General features: G+C 32.5%; 1 protein-coding gene across 2 annotated transcripts in view; it reads right to left on the bottom strand.

Annotated features, from left to right (window-relative positions):
* The window catches only part of LOC123706667, a 40341-nt gene extending 19561 nt beyond the window's left edge, over positions 1–20780 (bottom strand). Inside the window, exons 1-27 of one of the 2 annotated variants that reach the window (XM_045655980.1) lie at positions 20624–20780; positions 19123–19227; positions 18437–18627; positions 17523–17828; positions 16483–16687; positions 15949–16119; positions 15115–15237; positions 14323–14628; positions 13615–13788; positions 13157–13291; positions 12379–12684; positions 11950–12129; positions 11391–11522; positions 11000–11317; positions 10570–10896; positions 10141–10467; positions 9723–10049; positions 9441–9620; positions 9162–9290; positions 8767–9084; positions 8197–8370; positions 7952–8092; positions 7434–7745; positions 6958–7137; positions 6378–6497; positions 3938–4090; positions 3228–3374 (exon numbers count right to left, since the gene is read on the bottom strand). In XM_045655980.1, the coding sequence (XP_045511936.1) occupies positions 3228–3374; positions 3938–4090; positions 6378–6497; positions 6958–7137; positions 7434–7745; positions 7952–8092; positions 8197–8370; positions 8767–9084; positions 9162–9290; positions 9441–9620; positions 9723–10049; positions 10141–10467; positions 10570–10896; positions 11000–11317; positions 11391–11522; positions 11950–12129; positions 12379–12684; positions 13157–13291; positions 13615–13788; positions 14323–14628; positions 15115–15237; positions 15949–16119; positions 16483–16687; positions 17523–17828; positions 18437–18627; positions 19123–19227; positions 20624–20693 (5557 nt within the window). In that variant the 5' untranslated portion in view covers positions 20694–20780. The remainder of the gene's footprint in view (positions 1–3227; positions 3375–3937; positions 4091–6377; positions 6498–6957; positions 7138–7433; positions 7746–7951; positions 8093–8196; positions 8371–8766; positions 9085–9161; positions 9291–9440; positions 9621–9722; positions 10050–10140; positions 10468–10569; positions 10897–10999; positions 11318–11390; positions 11523–11949; positions 12130–12378; positions 12685–13156; positions 13292–13614; positions 13789–14322; positions 14629–15114; positions 15238–15948; positions 16120–16482; positions 16688–17522; positions 17829–18436; positions 18628–19122; positions 19228–20623) is intronic. The other variant, XM_045655981.1, reaches the window with a different exon arrangement.
* Between the last annotated feature and the right edge of the window lie 2762 nt (positions 20781–23542).

Raw genomic sequence — 23542 nt, forward strand, 5'->3', positions numbered from 1 at the left:
TTAAATGAAACGTGTGCTTTATTATTATTTTTCGTTTTCGACGTTTATTATTTTATTTGAAATTATTGATTTCATCATTTGATTTGGATTTTATGATACAACTTTGGGTTCTGTGTTCTGATTTGTGTATCTGTTTGCAATCAATCGCTGTCAGTCAAAAGGATGTCGATGTCTGTTTGACTTTAACGCATTTACCTTAACCTTAACCATAGATTAAGTTTTATTTGGGAAGAGTCATATTTGAATGCATTGTAACTTCTATACATTACTGTAATCGCATAATTTCTTCTTGATAATTGAGCAGAGCTCGCAAATGGTGATCGCTGTTTAGACGTCACACATTGGGTATTTTTTTTTTGTCAACAGAATAGATTTAATAGTGAACCAGAAATAATTATTTTTGGGAAGGCTGAATCTGAACGGACACTGTAATTATGATTACTTCATAAAGTGACCAAAGAAAAAAGTATAATTGGAAATTTTAATTATCTTGATCACTTCGATCGGCTGTATCGCCATCTTTAAAATAACCTTTATATGAAGATTAGCTGACCGACAGACGTTCTCCTGTTTAAACTATGAATATTGATTTCGAATTGGTATAATTAACTAAAAATGCTTTATGATAAACTCGTACAACATTCTTTGTTTGTTTTTCTGTTGCCTATGTAAATATTTTTGTTGGTATTCCGACACGGGAACAGGCGACATATAACTAGCTATAGCCATGTGAGATATAATTTCAAGATATGAAGATAGATTTTCAACATTAATGCCCCAAACAATTAGCGACTGTTATTATTTTATATGTATTTTATCAATATAATAACTCCAATCGAAGCATTTATTTTAAACGATATTCAGTTTTCTTACATCCTCTTCGACGATATTTGCAGTACGCATTCTGTTAATGTTATGTCAAACGCCATAAGATTACATGAAAAAAGTTTGAATTGTAAAGGCGTTATTCACTGAAAAAAAAATTGATATCGTAACAAAAGTATTCTTAAATTTTCTAATTTTCCGAGCAATTGTCTCAATTTTTTCTTTTACCTTCTCCTGATAAACACAATATAAAATGGATTTGCGAAATCAATCCAGCCGTTCACGCGTGATGCCGTGCCCAAGGGAAATACGGATTCATTTTTATATATAGATAGAGAGTAGTAAGTAATTAATTAAGAACATTATTAAATTGTATCATTGCTTAGGTCACCTGTAATTCAAAATATTGTCTCGTTTTTGAACTGGGTATATCCGAGAAATTAGAAGGTATAGTTCAATTTCAGACGTACCGTGGTTACATCCAGTAGGATGAGGTACACAATCTGTACTGGAATAAATTGGTTATCTGTAAATCTGTCGGAGAAATCCTTTCGGGAAATGTATTTTGTCCACAATTTCAGAAAATCTCGGTGCAACCAAAATGATGTAATTTATTTTTATGTAAAATCATTCAAACAGAGGGCATGACTGAATAGTATTCATTTCTGTACTTATAACTGATATTTTATCAGTCATCATCAGATATGTTATTAATAATATACCAAACCATAACAAGTAAGTAATGATTACCAAAGGATAAAATCAGAATAGAGACTTAGCACGAACTATGACTACCGAATAATATATTCCAATATATTATACCAATTATACATTTTTGACGTTCTCGAGGCAGCCTTATCCCTAATCTCTTATCCCTCGTCTCGTTTCTGAATCTTTACATAGTAGTTTCCAGAATATTGAATAAAACAAGTGCAAAAATAAAACATTTGCTTCAGCAAGGTCTTTTACTTTTACCCTTTAATATGAATCACAGTTCACAATTTATAAGAAGTTTGGCTTAATATGTATAGAATATATTATATAGTTCAATATGGGCTCTCGAAGCGTTTAAATTTTCTATACAAATTATAACTACTATTATATTTTGTTACTTATTTTTCGTATTATTCCACCAAAGGGATGATAATAATTATTACTTTATTAAAACCTAAACAATTAATCAATTATACAGTATTTACAATTTTCTTAAACTACATAATAATAACTAATAATAATAAAAATAATTAAAAATTCATAGGAAGAAAATTAAAACAAATTTAAAAAGTTTGGTCCCTGTGGTAGTGTACCTTTAACGCTGGCAGCTTTTCCTCGCTGTGTTGCGTTACATATTCGTTGAGCAAGGAAAACACCAGCTCATAGGTCACCGGTACTATCTACCAGGCGCTAACTTAAATCTTTAATTAGCGCCTGTGCTCTTTAACCCACCGGCTCAAGAGTCTCCACTCCAAACAAAATCAAAGTTGGAGGAAATACTCTTATATTTTAGATTTATTATAAGAAAATTAGATTAGGCCATAAATATGGTAAACTGCCAGTCCTCTAGAAATAGTTATCCTACTCGTTTGGCATTCCTCATAAATCCTGGTGAATTACAACCTTAATCTACGACAGTACATTTATGCAAACAAGCCATACCGCAGTATTATCAAATATATACATTTGTATGCAATACGTATGTAATGATGACACATATGTATCCGGTACCAGTTTACCTTTAATATGACATTAATTAGATAAAGGTATTTTTATCTGTCGTCTGGTGGTACGCGGTTATAATATTGTCTATGGATTCATCGTTTATTTACTTAAATAATTTATTTTAATTTTAAATATCAAAAGTGCCATATGAATCATGAATAAGCTTATGTGTTTATATCCATGAGTTACTGTGAGACTCAGTGTAGCTGTGTGCTTGTAATTTTTAAAATATTGGGGTTTGTTTCAAACAATTACAAATCCCGTCGATACGGTAACCTCTCCCCTCAAATAAAAGAACTTCAGCCTTCAATAACCAGATATATCCACAATATTCGGCTAAAATGAATAATATCAGTAATAAAAAAGGATTGACAAATATTGATTGTCAAATGTCAAGTGCGCTCAGAAATGTATTTAGTGTAAACTAAAGCAAATATTTATCTCCTTAAATATAAAACAAATCCAGGCTCATTAACGTAATTGACGTTTATTAGTGCAACTTAATATTTACTAAACCTGCCTTAGACAAGAGTAAGTCTACAGTATCAAAACCTATATCCTATGTAATATAGATATTGAAGATACAATTCGGCTGGGAACTGGTTCCACATAGTGGTGGTAAGCACAAAAAAGAAGAGTCTGTCTCGTTTCCCGAATGTGACTAGTGAAAAGTAAATACATACCATTTTCTATCTCCAAAGAGTAGATGACAGTCTCTCCATTATCGGCGGTTGCGGATACTCGACCCACCTCTCCCGTAGAACCTTCATTGGCTTCGAGTATGTAGGATGAAGAGCTGAATGAAAGGGAAGGCCGCTCAACTGGAGTGTCTAAAAATCATAATGTAAGTATATTGTGACTGATGAGTCAGTATCAAAATTGTCTATCAATTGAAAATCAGGTTGAGTATCTGTGATTAATAGAACTGATTAAATTACCGATTTCATTTACATATTAAAAACGGATTTAAATACTGACACTATTGTGTTCGATATTTCTGTGATTCTTAATGTAAGTCAGGCTGATTTGAATATTTATGATTTATATTTTATTGTACAGTTTCCGTCTTGAGTCGTTTTTCATAGACTTTTTATATAATTGCATACTTATGACGTCTATCAAAAATGTATGATTTCAATTGTATTTTATTTATTCACTTTATAGAATAATACAATCTAAATCAAGTAATTATAGGAGTCTTGTCAGAAGCGCGACAAATACATATAAAAATTATTCTTCAACTTGTTTTTTATATTGGTTAATATTAAGCTATTTCATAATCTCCGCGGGTAGTCCTTTTTAGCCGCGGTAGTTAATACTTCAATGGTAAAAACCATAGACGGTTTGTTCTCGATATATATTTGTTTTCTAGGGATAAAGGAAAAATATTTACCAGATTTATATATATCTAGAAGTAGTACAGCACTTGCTTCATCAGCCACCAGTTTCAAGGTGACATACGAAAGAATTGATGGTACGCTCGTAGCAGAAAGCGTTACAGTGACGACTCCATTGGTGATAGTTGCTGTGAATAGTTGGCTATATTCTGAGAACAGAAACATTAATGATTAGAAGTCTCGTAACTACTCTTAAGTAGAAACATATTTGTAGTATCACAGATATGTTGGCAATGGTGTCATAGTTAAATTACTGAAAGTAAAAGAACGTGTCACGTCAACTTCAAACGACAAACTCCGTAAAATTATATACGTAAACAAACTAATGAAATATTATTGAAAACCGTTAATATACTAGTAAATCTATATAGTAAATGCTGTCACTGACATTTTTGTAGACATTATTAAACTCTACAACTTTTCTCTTACTTAAACATCTCTCAATGTTGGGGCAGCATTCGGAAGAAGCATTTTCGTTCGACACTTTTTTCTCCGACTTACTTTGCAAATCCGACTACCACGAAAAATAATGTAATTTGTTTGAGTTAAAAGCTAGCCTATGACAAACAACGGGGCCTTTTTATTGGTAAATGAAATTTAAGCTCTGAAAGGAAATCGATTTAGATAGAGATTTTAACCTCACAAACTTTATCACTTTATAATATTAATGTAGATCAATTATTACTTATTAAAATACTTTTAAATGTACGTATATTACATTATAAATAGGTATACAAAGATAAAATTGCCAATGACTCTCAAATAGAATCATATCTTTTGTTTTGGATAATCCATTCATTAAGTCTATATAACAGCACGCCTCCTCCGAATTAACACGAGGGAAATACAGCTAGTCATAATAATCACGGCTGAGTTATTAAAACAAGTAAGGTAAGAAGTCTTAAAAAAACATTCCTTTAGATAGTTCAAGTACTCAGCAATTGAACTCGTAAACTTTGCCGTACCGTCGGTTTATTTATGTTAGAAACACTGTTTCGTGGCATATTTCTCAAATAATTGTCTCAACAGTAATCGAACTGAGCATCACCAGGTTTTTCTACCTGTTTAACTCATTGATGCAATATCTTTATTGTTCATGAAATGACGTGGAACATAATTTTGTTTTAAGCATTCTTAGAATAAATTTTTAGTGAAACAAACATTGGTTTTCGGCAACTGGTAGCGACTGAAATAAAATATGACGCGCGCGCTCCCAAGTTTTCGTATTAGAAACATATGAAATTGGCGTATTTCGTACTGGCCACTTTAATCACGATGTTCTCCTCTTTGGTAAGGAATTCCAAATTCAAATTTGTACAGCTATTTACTCATGTATTTGTGCTTCGATGACCGTCATTCATTTGTTTTTTTGTTCTGTTTTTTTCTGTTTGCGTCACTCATTTTACAAAATGGAAAACTTAAAGTATCGCATTATTTACGAGTACGAGTTTCGCCGTGGCATTAGTGCTGCGGAAACGACTCGAAAGGTGAATGATGTGTATGGCGGTTATGTTGCAAAAGAAAACACAGTTCATTTTTGGTTCAAACGTTTTCGTTCTGGAAATGCAGATTCGACCTGCAGAACAAGCCCCGTGGACGGCCTGAGACCCAAGTTGGTAATGAAGTATTGAAGGCTATTGTGGAAACGGATCCATCGCAAGCCACGTCCCAGTTAGCTGCAGGCTGCGGTGTTAGTGATAAAACTGTTTTAATTCACTTGAAGCAAATTGGGAAGATTAAAAAGCTTGAATGGTGGGTACCTCACGAATTGACTGAAGCAAACCGGCAACTGACCGTCAACTGCTGCGTTACATTACTGAACCGGCACAATAATGAAGGTATTTTAAACCGAAGCATTACCTGTGATGAAAAATGGATTCTTTACGATAATCGGAAGCGCTCAGCGCAATGGTTGGATCCTGGCCAGCCAGCCAAATCCTGTCCCAAGCGAAAATTAACCCTAAAAAAGTTACTTGTAAGCGTTTGGTGGACTAGTGCCGGTATTGTTCATTGCAGTTTTCTCAAATCTGGCCAGACTATTACGGCTGATGTCTATTGTCAGCAATTGCAAACCATGATGGAAAAGCTAGCGGCTAAACAACCTAGGCTGGTCAATCGCTCCACGCCACTGCTACTTCACGACAACGCTAGACCACACACTGCACAACAGACGGCTACCAAATTAGAAGAGCTTCAATTGGAATGTCTAAGACATCCTCCGTACTCCCCGGACCTTGCTCCAACAGGTTACCATTTTTTTCGAAATTTGGACAACTTCTTGCACTACCTATGAGATGGCAAAAGTGCATAGAAAACAATGCTTCATACTTTGATTAATTAAATATATTATATTTAAAAATATTCGACTTTTTGTTCCTCCCATACAAAACGCCAATTTCATATGTAAGGACCTAATATATTAAGTAATTAACTTACCTCCTGAAACTTGAACATTTCCGCTAAATTCCACAACAGTTATAGCTTCATGTACCACAGCATTATTTTCCACGCGTCCTAAATACAAAACTTTGTCGAATTTCACATTCGTTATCGGATCTGAAAACACAGTTGGATTAAGAGAATGTATTGATGTTATTTCATCTTAATACTTTTACTGAGGGATAAGACGTAAACCACAATCTTTATTAAATTCATATTATTGTTTCAGATGCCATTCAATGAATAACTGAATTCTCTTTGTCTGGGTTATTTATCGGTAGATAAGATTAGAATACATATGTTTTGATAACGTTAAATACAGATATGTTAATATTTCTATAACATTGTAAATAATGCCCGAGTTGATTACGTTAAACAGTTTATACAATCTATTGATTATGTTAGGCATCTCCAAAAAGGCTACAAAATTTATTTGAGTAAGATCAGCAGTTTAAGAATTATTCGATAATTTTATTTCAGGTCTTCTAATTGTCTGCCGTGTCTATCTAACCCGATTCAGTTTAATTCACTTCTGAATTATTGAAAATGTTTATCTTAAAAGCATAAATATATTTACCGTTTGTTAAGGCTATTATGATGACCGATCGGGTTAGAACCACTTCGGAACCCACCCTTTGTGCGTATACAACGAATACGAGTTGATTGTTATTGTTTATAACACTTTCAGGTATGGAGGAACTTAGTTCCAACTGAGCGGAGTTTCCAGATTGCCGCAGTCTAAACCAAGTTGAGTGGTCTAAAATCAAGTAATTATGGCATAATATAAGTACATGGACGTTAAAAGCGTACATATCTTCATTAATAAATTGAATTTTCATTTATTATTTAAGCTAGAAAAAAACATATTAAAAAAGGTCTTACATTGGGGATAATCATCATTATTGATTACAAAATCGAAATGATAAATCATTATCTACCTTTTTTGATTATACAAGTATTGTAAACGGAATTTAGATGAAAAAGGTCGCTAATACGTGAAATCAGCTTCCCCGGCTAGAAGCTATTCATTACTTTCTAATTCATGATACATACCTCCCTCTAATTTGAATTGGATTGCTTCATCGAAGCCTGATTCCATTCGAATTATGAAGTCAAAGCTAAATTCAGAAGCTCCTGTATAAGTTCCCGAGTAATATGGTTTATCAAAATTTAGATTCTCCATGGATTGTTCATTTTGAACGATTTTCAAAACTATCGCAGCACGCGCGCTTGTATATTCCGATGTTGCTTGGATGTCAATTGTTATAAGTCTATTAATGGGAATATTTTCTTCTGGTATTGGTCGTAGAAGAGTCAAGGTTACTACATTTCGCTCATTCGGTGTATTAAAATAGCTATTAAGTTCTGAAAATATTGGATACATTTGAAATTATTAATTCCTTTAGCGGACTAAAGATTTTTACTAACAATTATCAAACTTTACACAATATTACGAAACTTCTTCTGCTTGAGTTAACTGTTACTTAAGCTTTAATAAAAATCAGCCGTTACTTATCGGACATTTAGTGTCGTCTCTGAGTTGCATTATTTCAGGTAATTATTATCCATACCTCCTATTAAACTAAATTTAACTTCGTCGTTGTAGCCTTCGGCTAAAACTATTGGGTCCAACAATATGTCACCCTGGCTTATGGTACCGACGTACGCCTGTCGTTCGAACTTCATGATAGGAGTAGATCCATCATCAACACCTGAAAGAATATGAAATTTTGTTTCATTTGCTGTACCAATAAAATCTTAGAAATCGGCCTTTAAAGAAAATAAAATTTAAATTATATTGTTTAATTAATTGTACCTTCAATGGTAATGATAATAGTTGATCTTGCTGATGCTGTATCGCTAGCTCTATTGGCATGGACCTCAAAAATTAACTGTGAATAACTATTAACCACGTCAGATGGTACTTGCCGAGATAAAGTTAGTTTAGCAGAACTTCCAGTTGTATCTAATTCAAACCATGTAGACTGATCTGAAATTAGTATTAGTCACTTTAGAGTAAAACAATAATAATATTAGATATGTCTTATATTAATAATTCAGTGGCTCTTAAACGCATGGCCTCAGAGTTTAGACTCGCACTTAAGCTATGGACAACACTGATTATAATGTATATACCTAATACAATTATTTAAACCCTTTTAGGTGATTTTCTAATGAGATTTCTTAACGTTACGATACAAAATGTTATTATTTTTTTGCAAATTAAATAACCTATAGAGGATTATTGATCGCTTATTTGCCCTTTTCTAATTCGTGTTAAGGCAAGGTAACAAGTGAAAGCAGTCACAGTCATGAGTTAAAAGCTTAAAAGAAATTAAATTCAGCATTTAAAAATCACAATGATAATAAGCTCTTTTTTGTATACCTCCGTATAAAGAATATGTAACAGTTTCGTCGTATCCTTCAGCAAGTGATATTGTGTTTTCAAACGTAAATACATTTTCTGATGTATATCTCCCAACATAGTATACACGATCAAATTGAATTCCATTAATAACTGGATGCTCGTTATCTTTTATTATTCTAAGAATTGTTGTCGTTCTCGCAGTGATAACATCATTTTTCGACAGTCGTATCTCAAATGTTATAAAATCGTTAATGAGTAGATCTTCAGAAACCTCCCGCTGAAGAACAATTTCAAATACTGGGCGATGAGGTGTTATCGAAAAGTAGCTTGCATAATCTAAAAATAAATAAACGAAAGGTGTTAATGGTTGGTGTTCGTTGCTTGTGAATTTTACAGATGTGATTCATACTTACTGCCATGCAAAGTAACATAATATGTATCGTCATAGTTTCCGATTAGAGTTATAGCATCCAAAGTTACATCAGTTTTATTTAAAGATCCGACATAGTATGCTCGGTCAAAGCGTAAATTCTCGGAGCATTCTGATAAAATGTATAAATAATAGTCAATAACATGTGATTAAATGTAAATGTGAACACAGTCTCTCTTAGATGATATATAGACTTAAAGTAAACACTTCATTATTTCATTTATGTGGATATATTCTAAACCCAAACTTGCATAGTACATACCCTGTAGAATTTCTATAAATATAGCAGCTTCTGCAGAAACAGCACCAGGCTTATCTGCCAAAACAGTAAACGCAATTTGATTGTTGCTTGCTACTACGTCGTTGGGTAATGTATTTGTTGAGTTTTCGTATAATCTTACTGAATTTCCATCTTGAGTTATATAGAACCATTGCGATGATTCTGAAATCAAAATGTTTATTAAGGTACAAGTGTTACTATTAATATTCAGAATTTTAAATACCTGTTGATTACTTTAAAGAAAATAACATGAAAAATGCATACCTCCGTCTAAGTTAAACTCTACAGTATCATCAAATCCTCCCGAAAGCGAAATGATGTCGGTAAAACTCAAACCATCAGCAGAATATTGGCCGGTATAGTAGGCACGGTTAAAACGGATTGGTTTGATGGTTGGTGCGTCATCAACTTCTTTTATGAATTCTATTAATACGGCTGATTCTGCAGAAACAGTACCAGGCTTATTTGCCAAAACAGTAAACGCAATTTGATTGTTGCTTGCTACTACGTGGTTGGGTAATGTATTTGTTGAGTTTTCGTATAATCTTACTGAATTTCCATCTTGAGTTATATGGAACCATTGTGATGATTCTGAAAGCAAAATGTTTATTAATGTACCAGTGTTACTATTATACTAAGAATTTTGAATAACTTTAAAGAAAATAACATGAAAAATGCATACCTCCGTCTAAGTTAAACTCTACAGTATCATCAAATCCCCCCGAAAGCGAAATGATGTCGGTAAAACTCAAACCATCAGCAGAATATTGGCCGGTATAGTAGGCACGGTTAAAACGGATTGGTTTGATGGTTGGTGCGTCATCAACTTCTTTTATGAATTCTATTAATACGGCTGATTCTGCAGAAACAGTACCAGGCTTATTTGCCAAAACAGTAAACGCAATTTGATTGTTGCTTGCTACTACGTGGTTGGGTAATGTATTTGTTGAGTTTTCGTATAATCTTACTGAATTTCCATCTTGAGTTATATAGAACCATTGCGATGATTCTGAAATCAAAATGTTTATTAAGGTACAAGTGTTACTATTAATATTCAGAATTTTAAATACCTGTTGATTACTTTAAAGAAAATAACATGAAAAATGCATACCTCCGTCTAAGTTAAACTCTACAGTATCATCAAATCCCCCCGAAAGCGAAATGATGTCGGTAAAACTCAAACCATCAGCAGAATATTGGCCGGTATAGTAGGCACGGTTAAAACGGATTGGTTTGATGGTTGGTGCGTCATCAACTTCTTTTATGAATTCTATTAATACGGCTGATTCTGCAGAAACAGTACCAGGCTTATTTGCCAAAACAGTAAACGCAATTTGATTGTTGCTTGCTACTACGTGGTTGGGTAATGTATTTGTTGAGTTTTCGTATAATCTTACTGAATTTCCATCTTGAGTTATATAGAACCATTGTGATGATTCTGAAATCAAAATGTTTATTAAGGTACAAGTGTTACTATTAATATTCTGAATTTTAAATATCTGTTGATTACTTTAAAGAAAATAACATGTCATAATGCATACCTCCGTCTAAGTTAAACTCTACAGTATCATCAAATCCCCCCGAAAGCGAAATGATGTCAGTAAAACTCAAACCATCAGCAGAATATTGGCCGGTATAGTAGGCACGGTTAAAACGGATTGATTTGATGGTTGGTGTATCATCAATTTCTTTTATAATCTTTAAAACAACTGTTGCTTGGGCAATATTAGTATTTCGTGTTGCTCTTATTTCTAAAGTAATTAAATTATCATCGGAAAGCCCTTCTTCTGGCAAATCTTGCTTAAGGATTATTCCTAGTCCATCGCCTTGTGAAGATGTACTAAAATAGTTGGCCAAATCTAAAATTATTATAACGTTACTATTATTTATACAATACGACTTTCATTATTGTAGTTTTTCAAATAAACTTACCACCATGTAAGGTAACGGTGTATGGTTCATCAAGATTGCCCCTTAAGTTGATTGTATCCAAAGTGATTTTGTTTTTATCTAAAGAACCTACATAATATACCCTTTCAAACGATAGCGAGCTGTCTTTATTTTCTGTAAACCGTAATATTTAATTGTATCACACTATTACTGATGAAATAAATAAACTAAAGTGGAAATTAACGGGGCACATGGAACAAGAAACAGAAAAGTAGAACATCAAACTGTTGCCCAAGGTAAAAACGCAAAAGAGGATAATAGTTTAGAAGGTGGATTGAGCAGATTAAGGAAATAATTGGTGGTACATGGTATAGAATGGCATAGTGCAGACAGAAATGGCGTGATTTAAAGGAAGCATTTGCCAAATAGGGCATACAGATATATAGGAATGAATTAAATTATAGAAATATAAATGTATTTAAATTTAGAGTATCTGAATTAAAAGGCTTTTATTATTATTATTACTGATGATAAAAAGCATTTTGATTACTGTGTGATAAAACTTTGATTAATCTTTGCAGTATTTGATTATCAATATTACCTGCATTAAGTTCAACTACAATAACAGTTCTTCCTGCAATCGCTTCTGGTTTGTTTGCAATAATTGTTAAGACAATAAGTTTATTGTTCATTATAAAGTCATTCGGTACAGAATTTGTTATATTTGCGTGTAATATAACTGAATCTTCAGTTTCAGTAATATAAAACCATTGCGAATGTTCTGCAATAAACATACATATAAAAGTTAAATGTAATCTCATTGTTTAATCCAAGTAGCCTCAATTTATTTGTAGTTTGACAAGATTCAAACTTAAGTATACTTATATTAACAAACAAACATTATTCTGCCCTCAAAGTCACCTTGTCTGTAAAGCATTGAGGACGCAATAGTTTAAAATATGACATTTTATTATAAAAGTATTTTCAAATAAAATTGGTCTTATTTTATGTGGTATTTATAAAAACTTACCGCCTTGTAAATCAAACGTAACAGTAACATCAAACCCAGATCTTAATTTAATAACATTGTTAAATTGCAATCCAACATTTTCTGTGTAAATTCCTTTATAATAAGGGTTTTCGAAAACAGGTTGTATTATTTCCTTCTTAACTATACTTATTACAACGGACGTTGTAACAGGAATCGCATTAACTCTTTCAGCTCGTACGTTTAATATTATATTGTCTTCGTTTCCTAAATTTTGATGTAATTCTTCACTTGCCAAAATAGATATAACATTTTCGCTCGTAGAGTATGTGAAGTAATTGTAATATTCTGGAAAAGGTAAAATCTTTTTATTTTGGTTTTCCGGCAGGTACTAAAAAATCAAGTTCTAGTGAATTAGCTTCTAGGTTATCCTTAAGTGAGCCAGGCATGCAACCACCACGAAAACTGCTGAGGATTTCCATTTCCGATATTCGACTTAACGATGAAATTTCATACTTACTGCTACAACATTCCAGGGGGAGATGAACAATGCAAATATAATGTCCAACCGGGAGTTTCATCCCTTTGCGATTAAAGGAATTCAATTTTATACGTAAATGTAAAATCATAAGAGTAATTCAAAGAATTTTTTTTATACATTTAATACATTTTTTTAACAGAAAAGTTAAAATTAAAATGAAATTAATAAAATCGACTTTAATTATAGCAATTATATGATAAAAATTATGAGTAACTATTGAATACTATATTTTCTTTTTATTGAGAGTCTACAGTTATAAATTAAATAAATGAGTAATACCTCCACTTAAGATAAAACGGACTTGGTTCGTAAAACCACTTTCTAGTATAACATTTTCTATAGATACCGCTTTGTTTTCCAAAGTTCCAACGTATGTGTGCTTAGAAAATTCCATAACAGCAAGTTCGGTTAGCTCTGCAATAAAAAGACATACATTCATATATATATAGATTTTTTTAATTTAAATCCATTAAATTAATGTGAGTTTCATATTTAACATCATGCAGAGTTATCATAAACTGAAATGCTGACGATATCGCTTATTCGGATCCTGTTTAACCCTTGCAGGTCTTGGTTTCAGAATTTCTACGCTTATTTGTATAATATTTTATGTTATACTTTCACCAATTTGCAAGATCCAGAATGGCACGTAGCTACGAGCCACCAATCGTTAAGTTAAATAACCAAGCATAAAAGTTAAAGGATTTTCAAACAAACCATGTTTATAGTTCACTCACCATTCGGAAACCTTATGACAAGAGCGGCCATGCCGCCAACAGTGTTCGGTTTTGTAGCTACAATGTATAAAGTAAAAATCTTAGCTGAAAATATCAGGTCCTCAGGAATAGCGTATCTTAGCGATACTATAACATTGTCATCGTCATTTTCTATTCTGAAATATTCGGCGTGCTCTGAAAATAAGTAAAAAGTGTAAGAAAAGCTAGAACACTGTGAAGATAATATCTATGATGATATATGATTTATTTATTAACACTTCGTTGCATTACAATATAACAATTGAACGTAGTTAAAAGGAGGGCAACTGGCGGCCTTATCGCTTTCGAGCGATCTCTTCCAGGCAACCACTGTGAGAATAGAAAACAAAATGTATTAAATTAGATAAGGTAGGCAAGAAATGCAAAAATACATATTACACATAGTTATTAAGACAAAACTAAGCAGGAACAAAAAAAACAAACTAAACTAAAAAAAGGATACATGAGAAGTAAAAAGTGCACATGAATCACGATAATTTAAGGTCAGTCTCACGTCATTTAGTAGTTAGTAAAAAACTAAGGGATACGATGTGGATAGGTAATAAACATATTATAACAAGTTAAGAGTCTGAGTCAGTTTTCATGCATATGCTTTAATCAAGTCTATAACTTTTCTTATTCAGTATTTGTTGTGTATGTGATGTATTTCCGTATTATTAAAATCCTTACCTCCAAAAATTTTAAAGTCCACTGTCCCATCATACCCTTGACTTAAACTTATTTCTTCAATAGTAACAAGTGTAGAATTTACGTATTTGCCCTCATATATTTTTTTTGCGAAAACTGGTGTAGTCAAATCATCTTTAATTATTTCAAAAATGAGGGTAGTTACCGCTGTATTCGCATAGTCACCACTTGCAGTAATTTCCAAAGTTAGAATATTGTTTGAGTTTACAATTTCTTGAGGTAATTGTGTCCTCAAAGATATAATTAATTGGTTTTCATTGTTTGTATGATTAAATAAGTTGGCATGATCTAAAATTCATTAAGTGAATTAATTTAGTGAATTACTGTTTGGGAGAATGAAATCATAAAATTCCCTTGATAATAACATTACCGTCCTACACCTTACAAATGAATAAGACATTCAATTGATGCCGCCTCACCGACTCTGTTTTGGTTATATTTCACAATTTATTTAGGGTAAAATCATAGATAGTATTAGTCTTTTTGTAATTAAGCTAAACAAAGTTTCTAATAAATAGTATATGTTAAAATGGAGAATTCGTGAGTTTACAAAATTATGTAAAAACGTAGAAATGTTACGTAACAACTTAGTAAAATATTGGCTTTTAATCGTGACCAACCATGATCCAAAGATTTACTAAAAAATCTTTGAAACATGCTTTTCTATCCCTGTATCTAACACTTGCAGTTGTAACCAGCTTATCTAAGAGTGTATACAGTAAATGTTTTATTATTAGTAATAAATATTTATTAATAAATCAATATTATACTGACCTCCTCGAATCCCAAAAATAACATCTTCATTATAGCCTTGATTTAAAAATATATCCTGATGCACAAAATAAATACCATCTATTATACCTTTATAAGACAGCAATTCAAAACTCAACTCTCTAGCTGAAAATAAGAAAACACAGAACAAAATCTTAAGAAACGTTAAACATGCATACAATCATTTTATAAATATAGGAAATATAATTTATTCTTACCTGATAATTCCAATATATGTATGATTTATAAAATGTGGTTTACGTCTTATATGGGGCAAATAGATCACTTAATTTATAAATTATATTGTTCATACTTACTTTTACGCTTTTAAAAATGCTTTTATAAATAAAAACTCTTTTAGAAAGTACCAGTAGTTTCTTAATTAAATTCTACACGTATTGTATTAATAAAATGCGAATACAAATGATAGCCTGCATGAATAAATGAATGTATCTTATTTAAATAAACTTAGTTACTAATCTGATAAATCGACAGTAATAGACATTACTACTGTGATGATTTAAAAAGCCAAATATAATATTACTCTAAATATAAGTCGCTCTTAATATAAAAATACCGTACCTTAAATCTCGTCTGAACTCACTAACTTTAAAAAAATAAAATAAATAAATCAATGGCGCTACAACCTTTTTAGGCCTGGGCCTCAGATTTCTGTATCTGTTTCATGATCATTTGTTAACCTAATAGGCAAGTAGGTGATCAGCCTTCTGTGCCTAACGCACGCCGACCACTTTTTGGGTCTAAGGCAAGCCGGTTTCAAGTAGCAAAACTACGGTTTAGGAACTTTTGTTAAATCCCAAGTCTGAAAGATCTTACCAGTTGGTAGTTGTATTATAATGGTAGCTGCAGCTCCACTTGTGTGTTCTCTCTCAGCTCGAACTATAAGGTATATCTGTTGTTCTCGTAAAATTTCAGTAGGTATTTCTGTTTTCATCTGGAACGTAATTCTATTCTCATTTGTAGTCATTCCGAAGTATTCTGAGTGTTCTGTAAAGTAGATAATTTATATAAAGGAAAAGCCATATAATAATTATTATTATTGCTTTTAGAATAATAATTAAGAATTAGTTGCGAATGAATAAATAATTAAGAATGGGCTCGTCTTATGGCGTATTAACTAATGCATGTAGTAAAATAATATTTACTTCCAATATAATGTATGTACGTGAGTATAATACATTGAAAATGAATCCAATTAACCAGATTAAAACGTGTTTATTGGATTCAAACAATCAATTCATGACTCTTAAGGTGTCTCAGAATAATTGTTAGTTCAATTCCAAGGCATTTTATTCTCATTCAAATATATTTTTTTAATTTAAGCGTACCAAAACAAAAACTTTAACTAACCTCCTTCGAAGCTAAATTTTACTTGATTATCGTAACCTCGAGTCAAGAATATATATTCATCAGTTACCAAGTTTTCATTAGTGTAATTCATTAAATAGAATGTTTTCGAAAATTGCAAATCCTCTGGCAATTGAAATTGTGTATCTGATATTATCCGAACGGTGCCTTCTGTTGTTAGGGGCGGATCGTTTGTTTCATCAATATCCTGGAATTTATTATCAGATTTTTAGTAGTTTTAGAAGGTCTCTGTAATTCATTTTAAGGGCGCTATATTCCAAGAGGATGGCGTGGTCTGTTTTGTGAAAATGAAAGACGAATTATGCAAATTTTTTGCATAACTGATATTGGTCTCATCCCGCATCACTTGTTTAAAATCCAAATACAATATTTACATATGCGTTGCACAACGTAAACTTATGAACGTTAATAAAAAACATGCATTTACTGACAGTTCTCAATTCAAGGGGGCGGAACGGACAAGAAGAACTGGCAATAAACTCTCCGCTAATGTTTTAAATCACCTAGTTTTTTTTGTAAGCAGCTGCAATGATTACATCATACTTCTCATCACCTTATCATCTTAATTATAATAATGAATAGTACATAAACAAACGTTATCGGAGGGTTATTGCTGATTAGCAATAAGCATACCTATGGCATGACAAAGACATGACATGATCTAATCCGACTTTCTGTTTAGCCAATCACAATCCAACGAAATATGCCATAACTTCTTCTTGCGATTGAAATTCTTGCTATGTATCGTAAATTAATATTAAAAAAAATGCATTGTTTAGCGCCTATCTGGTACATAATCCACATTGTTAACTACAAAATTATGTAAAGTATTTCAAGTGTTATATTTATATTTTTGTAAAATTTATGTTCACCGTTTATTTATGATGTGGTGTACTTTAATAAATAAATAAAATGAATAATTAACCAGTAAATGCAAGTGGGAATCATCGATACCTAGAATTGCACAATATGACATGTAAAACATATGAAGTCTCATTAGACAAAGGTAAAACTCTACTTACTGTTGCCATTATTTTTAAACTAAGGTCGTCTGGTATTGATCTTATAAACATCTTGGCTCGCAATGTTGCTGAAAATTCCTTTGTCGCGGGAGACGAATCGTAAAAAATTTCGAAATAATCATTTTCTTCTATCGTGAAATCGACTCTTTGAGTTGTCAAGTCGATATCTCTGGCTATAATTTGGTTGTCACATCCTGTCACCAAAAATCCCGGAGGTAGAGGGGGAATCACAGTAAATTCATAATTGTCTGTCGGAAGAAATCGAGGCGCGTTTTGATTCGTATCAACAATATCTATTTGAATAATCTGAAACATATAAAAACAAATCATATAGTAATGAAAATATTCATTTCTTTGAAGATTTTATGTGAGTAATATGAGAGCTTTGTAATATTGTTTAAGCAATTTAAGGTTGATACGTTTATGAATAATGTAACAGTCAACTAATAGTAGAAAAATGTTTAATAACGTTTTTTTTATTATCTGGATATATTCGGTAGTGGGCTGATCGGTTTTAGAGTAAGCATTGTTGGGTGCCTATCTCGAACCTAATTCGCTGTTTTGCTGATGATTTTTTTATTTCTACTTTACCAAAAGTTTCTTCTAATTTTATTGTATGCTTATTTTATCTTGTATATGTTTTGGTTGTATTTTTAATTCCTTTTTTGATACACTTATGTTTACTTCAATTGTCATACATTTTAGATGAAAGATTTTGTATATAGTAGATTTAGTACAAAGTATGATATGGTAAACTTTAATAAATAAATAGCAACTAGAGAATTCTACACTGTGCTGTTTGATAAAAGGCTTTAAATTCAATCCTAATACTTCACAAATTGTAAGGTAAAAGCTTATTGAAAGTTTACTTTTCAGTTAGGTAAAGCATTCATTTTAGTTTCATAAAAGCTTACCAGCGGTGGTTGATTAGTTGATCCTTGCGCGCAGTTGAACGAAACTGTTACTCTCATAGTTTTAGACGTTTCATGCTCCTCATATTCAGCGAAGTTGGCAGTAGTTGCCACGATAAATCGCGAATTTTCATACTTTACATCGATATATGGACCACGGTTTAATCCTTCGCTGTGAACTATAGTGTTAATACCTGAAATAATAGGTGTACATAATCTTAAGGTTCGTTCCTATCAAGCATATTACGTGTTTATTTTCTATTTTGTAGTAAGTACAGATACCGGCAAACTTCTTGAGCATAAAACAAGGGAGTGGGGGAAATTTTGCGCATCGTACACAGCGCGAGACACAAACGTCTGAACCAATCACGTGATCGACACGTCACTCTCCCGCCGCCTGGGTGATACTTAAAAATCGCTGTGCGCAGGCAAGTACGTTTGTTCAAGATGTTTGCCGGTATCTGTACCTACTCAATTATTTAGGTAACAGAAATTTTATTTTAAAGTGTAATTCCGAATTGGTACATATCTCGTAAAAACGGTGTAATTCACATCAAACGATATTTTATGAGTTTTGAGAGGTAAACGATTTTTATTCTTAAAAAAATTGATTAAATTCTTATGGTAACAATAATATTGCAATGACTTTTAAAAAATCCAGCAAATCACATTTTTTTATTTTTACTAACTTATAATATCAGATGTACTCCGATTTAACACAACTCCATTGTGAGTGTCTAATATGCTCTCTTCTACTCGGAGACGCCAGTTTGAAACTCCTTCCATTTGACATGCTGAAATGTATTAAAAAATATTAACTATGAAAGTTGACAAATTCCCATTTCATTTGAGACCCCAAAAATTACTTTGAGAATAAAAAAAAGATTTTACTTCTATATTTTACGTACTAGTTCGTCTCGTGCAGAAAACTGTAAAACTATTTATTAATTGAAAATAATAAATATCTTTTAGGATACAATCAATCAGCAAGTATCTTAGTCAGTATATTAAAGATGAATTACATTTATTTTTAAAGCACTAACTAGACTATTTGTTAGTTTGCTTCACCGCCAATCAAAAAGAGTGTAGCGACATCTACCATTTGTGAAACCCTGAATCATATAACGCGTAGCGTCAATCCCTAATTCTGAAGCGTCAGTCATCGGGCCACAAGATGGCGCCCTTTAGGAGATCGATGTGATAAGCAACATCGATCTCCTAAAGGGGATTTTGAGACGCTGTGCCGCGGCGATAACGTCATTTTAGTAGTAGGAGATCCATCCTTTAAGTCGTAGGAAATGCACAAAATCGTATTCCACAGTCCATTCCATGGGACTATGGAACCATGTTAGTTATTTATCATGATGCCTACAACGAAAAGCTGACGTCCATCTAAAAGCCCTTAGAACAACGGTAATAACTAAGTTGTTATCGCGAACACATTAAGAGTCACATGGCATATTACGAGATTGGGTATGTTTTTAGAAGGTTAAAAAAATTGTGGGTGTGTGATAATTGTCACGAAAGCAATGAAACACTTTTTAGCTGGCTGTTTGTGACTAATCAAACACGGGTCGTGGTTTGTTATAAAATAATCTATTAGTAAATAAATAATGTTATTGTTTTTGCTACAAATCTAACAACGTGAGTGTTCAATAAATATTAATAATGCACTTGGAAAGAGAAAATATAATATTAGCAGGCCTATACATTAGATATAATAATAATAATAAAAACCAATCAATTCTCTAGTTTATATGCAGTCATTTCTGCGTCTTATCGGAACGTGCTCTTAATAATTGGTAAAATGAAGTTTGCGCGGTAATAAAATATCTCTCCTAGAAAATATATATATAAATATTGTCCGTGACCACGCACGCTGTAAACACACGAAAAATCAGAAAAAAGTTTTTAGGTGCACAGCCGGGAATCGAACCTACAACCTCGGGGATGAGAGTCGCACGCTGAAGCCACTAGGCCAACACTGCTCAAAAATGGAGCTATAGCTTTAGAAAAAAATATATAAACTGTTTTACAATAACATTTAAAGGATAATTGCGTCATACTGAACGCAGGGAGCGTTACCAATAAGCCAATATTTTCCGAAACAGTAATTAGCCAAACACTGAGCCTCGGCCTTCTTGGTAGTCGTAAACATAGATAAGATAAAACACAATAGAAAAGACTCACCGAAACACAGGTGCATAAGTTGTATAAACACTATACAGTCTAACCACAGTCGTCGCTCCATTTTCGGCATTTTCACATAAAAATATGTAACATCACTTCACTGGCACTAATAATGTCACTATCGACCACTTAAAACAACAATACCTGTACTGACTTGAATTATGACTGCTTTATCATTGCGTTGGTCATTACCTGCCAATCACTTGAATCATATCGAAGATAATTTCAAAAGATATCAAAAACGTTGAAATATAATTAAAGTTTATCAACTTATTGTTCGAGTATAAGACTTGTGCAGAATGTAGAATATGTTGTTATGGTTATTTAAATCAATAATATTAACATAATAATAATAATAATTTCTTTCAGTCTATATGGTTGTCGGTGTGTTAGTTAGAATATTGTCATAGACATTATATTAGTAGGTTAGCGTTAAAGTAATCATAAAATTAAAAAGGACACATGCAGTCCATTCCAATGACCCATGTAAAGGGCAATCCAGCCTTTCCGCTTTTACGTGGGTAACACCGATTTTTTTTAGAACTGGCCAGTGAGAAACATTGCTAATGAAAACTTTTTTGAATTTTAATTTTAGAACTCTTTGGTAACCTATGTAGTATATAAGAATTGGCAACTTTCTACATTAAGACGTTTTTCATTTTCTAAACATTTTCAGTGTTACCTAGATACCGCCAGTACGCTGTTAGGGCTCCCTATACCAGAGAGAAAGCTCGATTACGCAACGTTGCGTAAAAACAGTCCATACCAGCACATAATGAACGTCAATAAAATGATTCTAAAATTACACGTGTCCTCAGAAAATCCAGAACCAGTAATCCAAGAAGAAACCCTCCTCTACTTTTGTCATCAAAGTTTTTGTTTTACAAGCTGCTTGTAAAGATGCGACGAATTCAACACCTCAAGATATAAAAAAGCCGTTTTTGTGTTCACATAATGATAGATTACTAAAAAGATTTGAATGCCATTAAAGCTAATTAACTTGCTCGTATTATTTCTAAATTTAGATCAGTCTAGTATAAAAACGCCAAAGAAAGTACTCCAAGCATTTTTTTAATATTGACTTCTAGGAAGTAGCGTGTATGAATACCCCAAAAAAATTGCCGGCCTTTTAAGAGTTGGAATGCTCGAACGCTATCGAGCTATGAGGCCTTAGTAATGTCAGGTTTTCTGAAAAATATATGACAATTCTTCTCGCCCCGCAAAGCTACACGCCACGATGAAACAATAGCATTAACCAAGAATAAATTGTTTTCTCCTAATTTGTTATATCCTTAAATTTTTATATAATAATACTGTCTATTTGTGTGTTGGAGATAAAAAAACTAATTTTAATTATATTTTATTTTGAACTTGAAATATGTAAAGTATACATTTCAGATAATAAAGTATTTATTAGGTCATTAATCATGCAGATTGTTATCTTATCATTTAATCATTAATTGCAACTTCACAAATACCGACTAAGGATTCCAGAAAGCTATTTCCGTTATTTTAATGTGAAGGTCAAATTTAAAAAATCTAAAATTGTCTATTTTCGCGCATTATTGACTTGTCTTGAGGCTTTCATTTAGGAAATATGTTTTATTTTTGAAGTTACATTTCATTTGGCGCGTTACGGAACAATGATGAGAGTAACTTTCACTAAGACTTATACCCTGAATTTTACTATAGTCAACATTTTAGTTTTTTTTATTGTTAGTGTCGTTTTTTCTACAAACGTAGAATAAATTTTTGAAAAGATTTTTATCTTGTTACGCCAAAGAAGTATAACTTCTATCGCATGTACATAAGTATACACACCATTTTTATATGGTATTGCGACGTATCTGTTTTCGTAGAAAATTCTTGCTTTTTTATGATAAACGTTTTGGTACAAATGTATGTATATTTGATTGTATAATTGAAAATCAAAAAGTCTTTGCTTTCATAAGTATTGTTAGCAATATGTATTTGCTTTGTTTTGCTAATAGTATTATGTAGGGTACATATTTTAAACGTATTACTAAATTTTAACCAAAAGTATGCTTTCTAGATGACCATGCCAGAGCAGACACTTGCCGCGCACCACTATATGGAACCAGATGCCACGTATTTCCAAACCGTTAACGACTCAGGGGCCTTCAAGAGGACTACTACTGTAAAGGCCTGCAACAGCTTCAAGCCTCTTGGTGTTTTGGGTGTCAATAGACGGCGGTAAACACTAAACTTTAAAACTCCAAGTCCGATGAATGTGAATTTTTGTAATATTATGCAAATATTACACCAAAATTAACTATGAACAATAGAATACGATAAATGAATCGTTAATATTATGTTTAAAAACTCCACTTTTGTGGATCAGTAGATGATGATTAAAATCGTCAGCCAGATGCGCTCTTCTGCATTTAATGTGCACTTTCATTGCACAGCATTAATTTAGCAATAAATTATATGAGTGCAACTTCTTTATCGGCGTTGGCGTCACATTTTTGGGTTACGCGTCACATTTTTCCGTTGCGTGCCATCTTTTTCTTCGAAGCTATTAATAACAAAAATATACGAATAGGTGATCAGCCTTTAGTGCCTGACGCACGCCGTCGACTTTTTGGGTCCAAGCCGGTTGTCTCACGATGTTTTCCTTCACCGTTCGAGCTAATGTGCACATAGAAAGAAACTCAGCCGGGGTCGAACCTACGACCTCAGAGATGAGAGTCGCACGCTGTAGCCACTAGGCCAACACTTCTCAGAATACGCTTACGCATAATAAATATTTGACAACCTATATGCTATATATCAATCCATCTTTTCTTAAATTTTCCAATTTTAATAGCATTTCAGGTAGAAGCTGTTTCAGCGCAGAGGAATCAGTCACCCACGTAGTACTGGAAGGCCACTGGCTTCCCAACGAACGAAAATCGT

Source organism: Pieris brassicae, chromosome 3 (genome assembly GCF_905147105.1).
Source record: "Pieris brassicae chromosome 3, ilPieBrab1.1, whole genome shotgun sequence".
NCBI lineage: Eukaryota > Metazoa > Arthropoda > Insecta > Lepidoptera > Pieridae > Pieris > Pieris brassicae.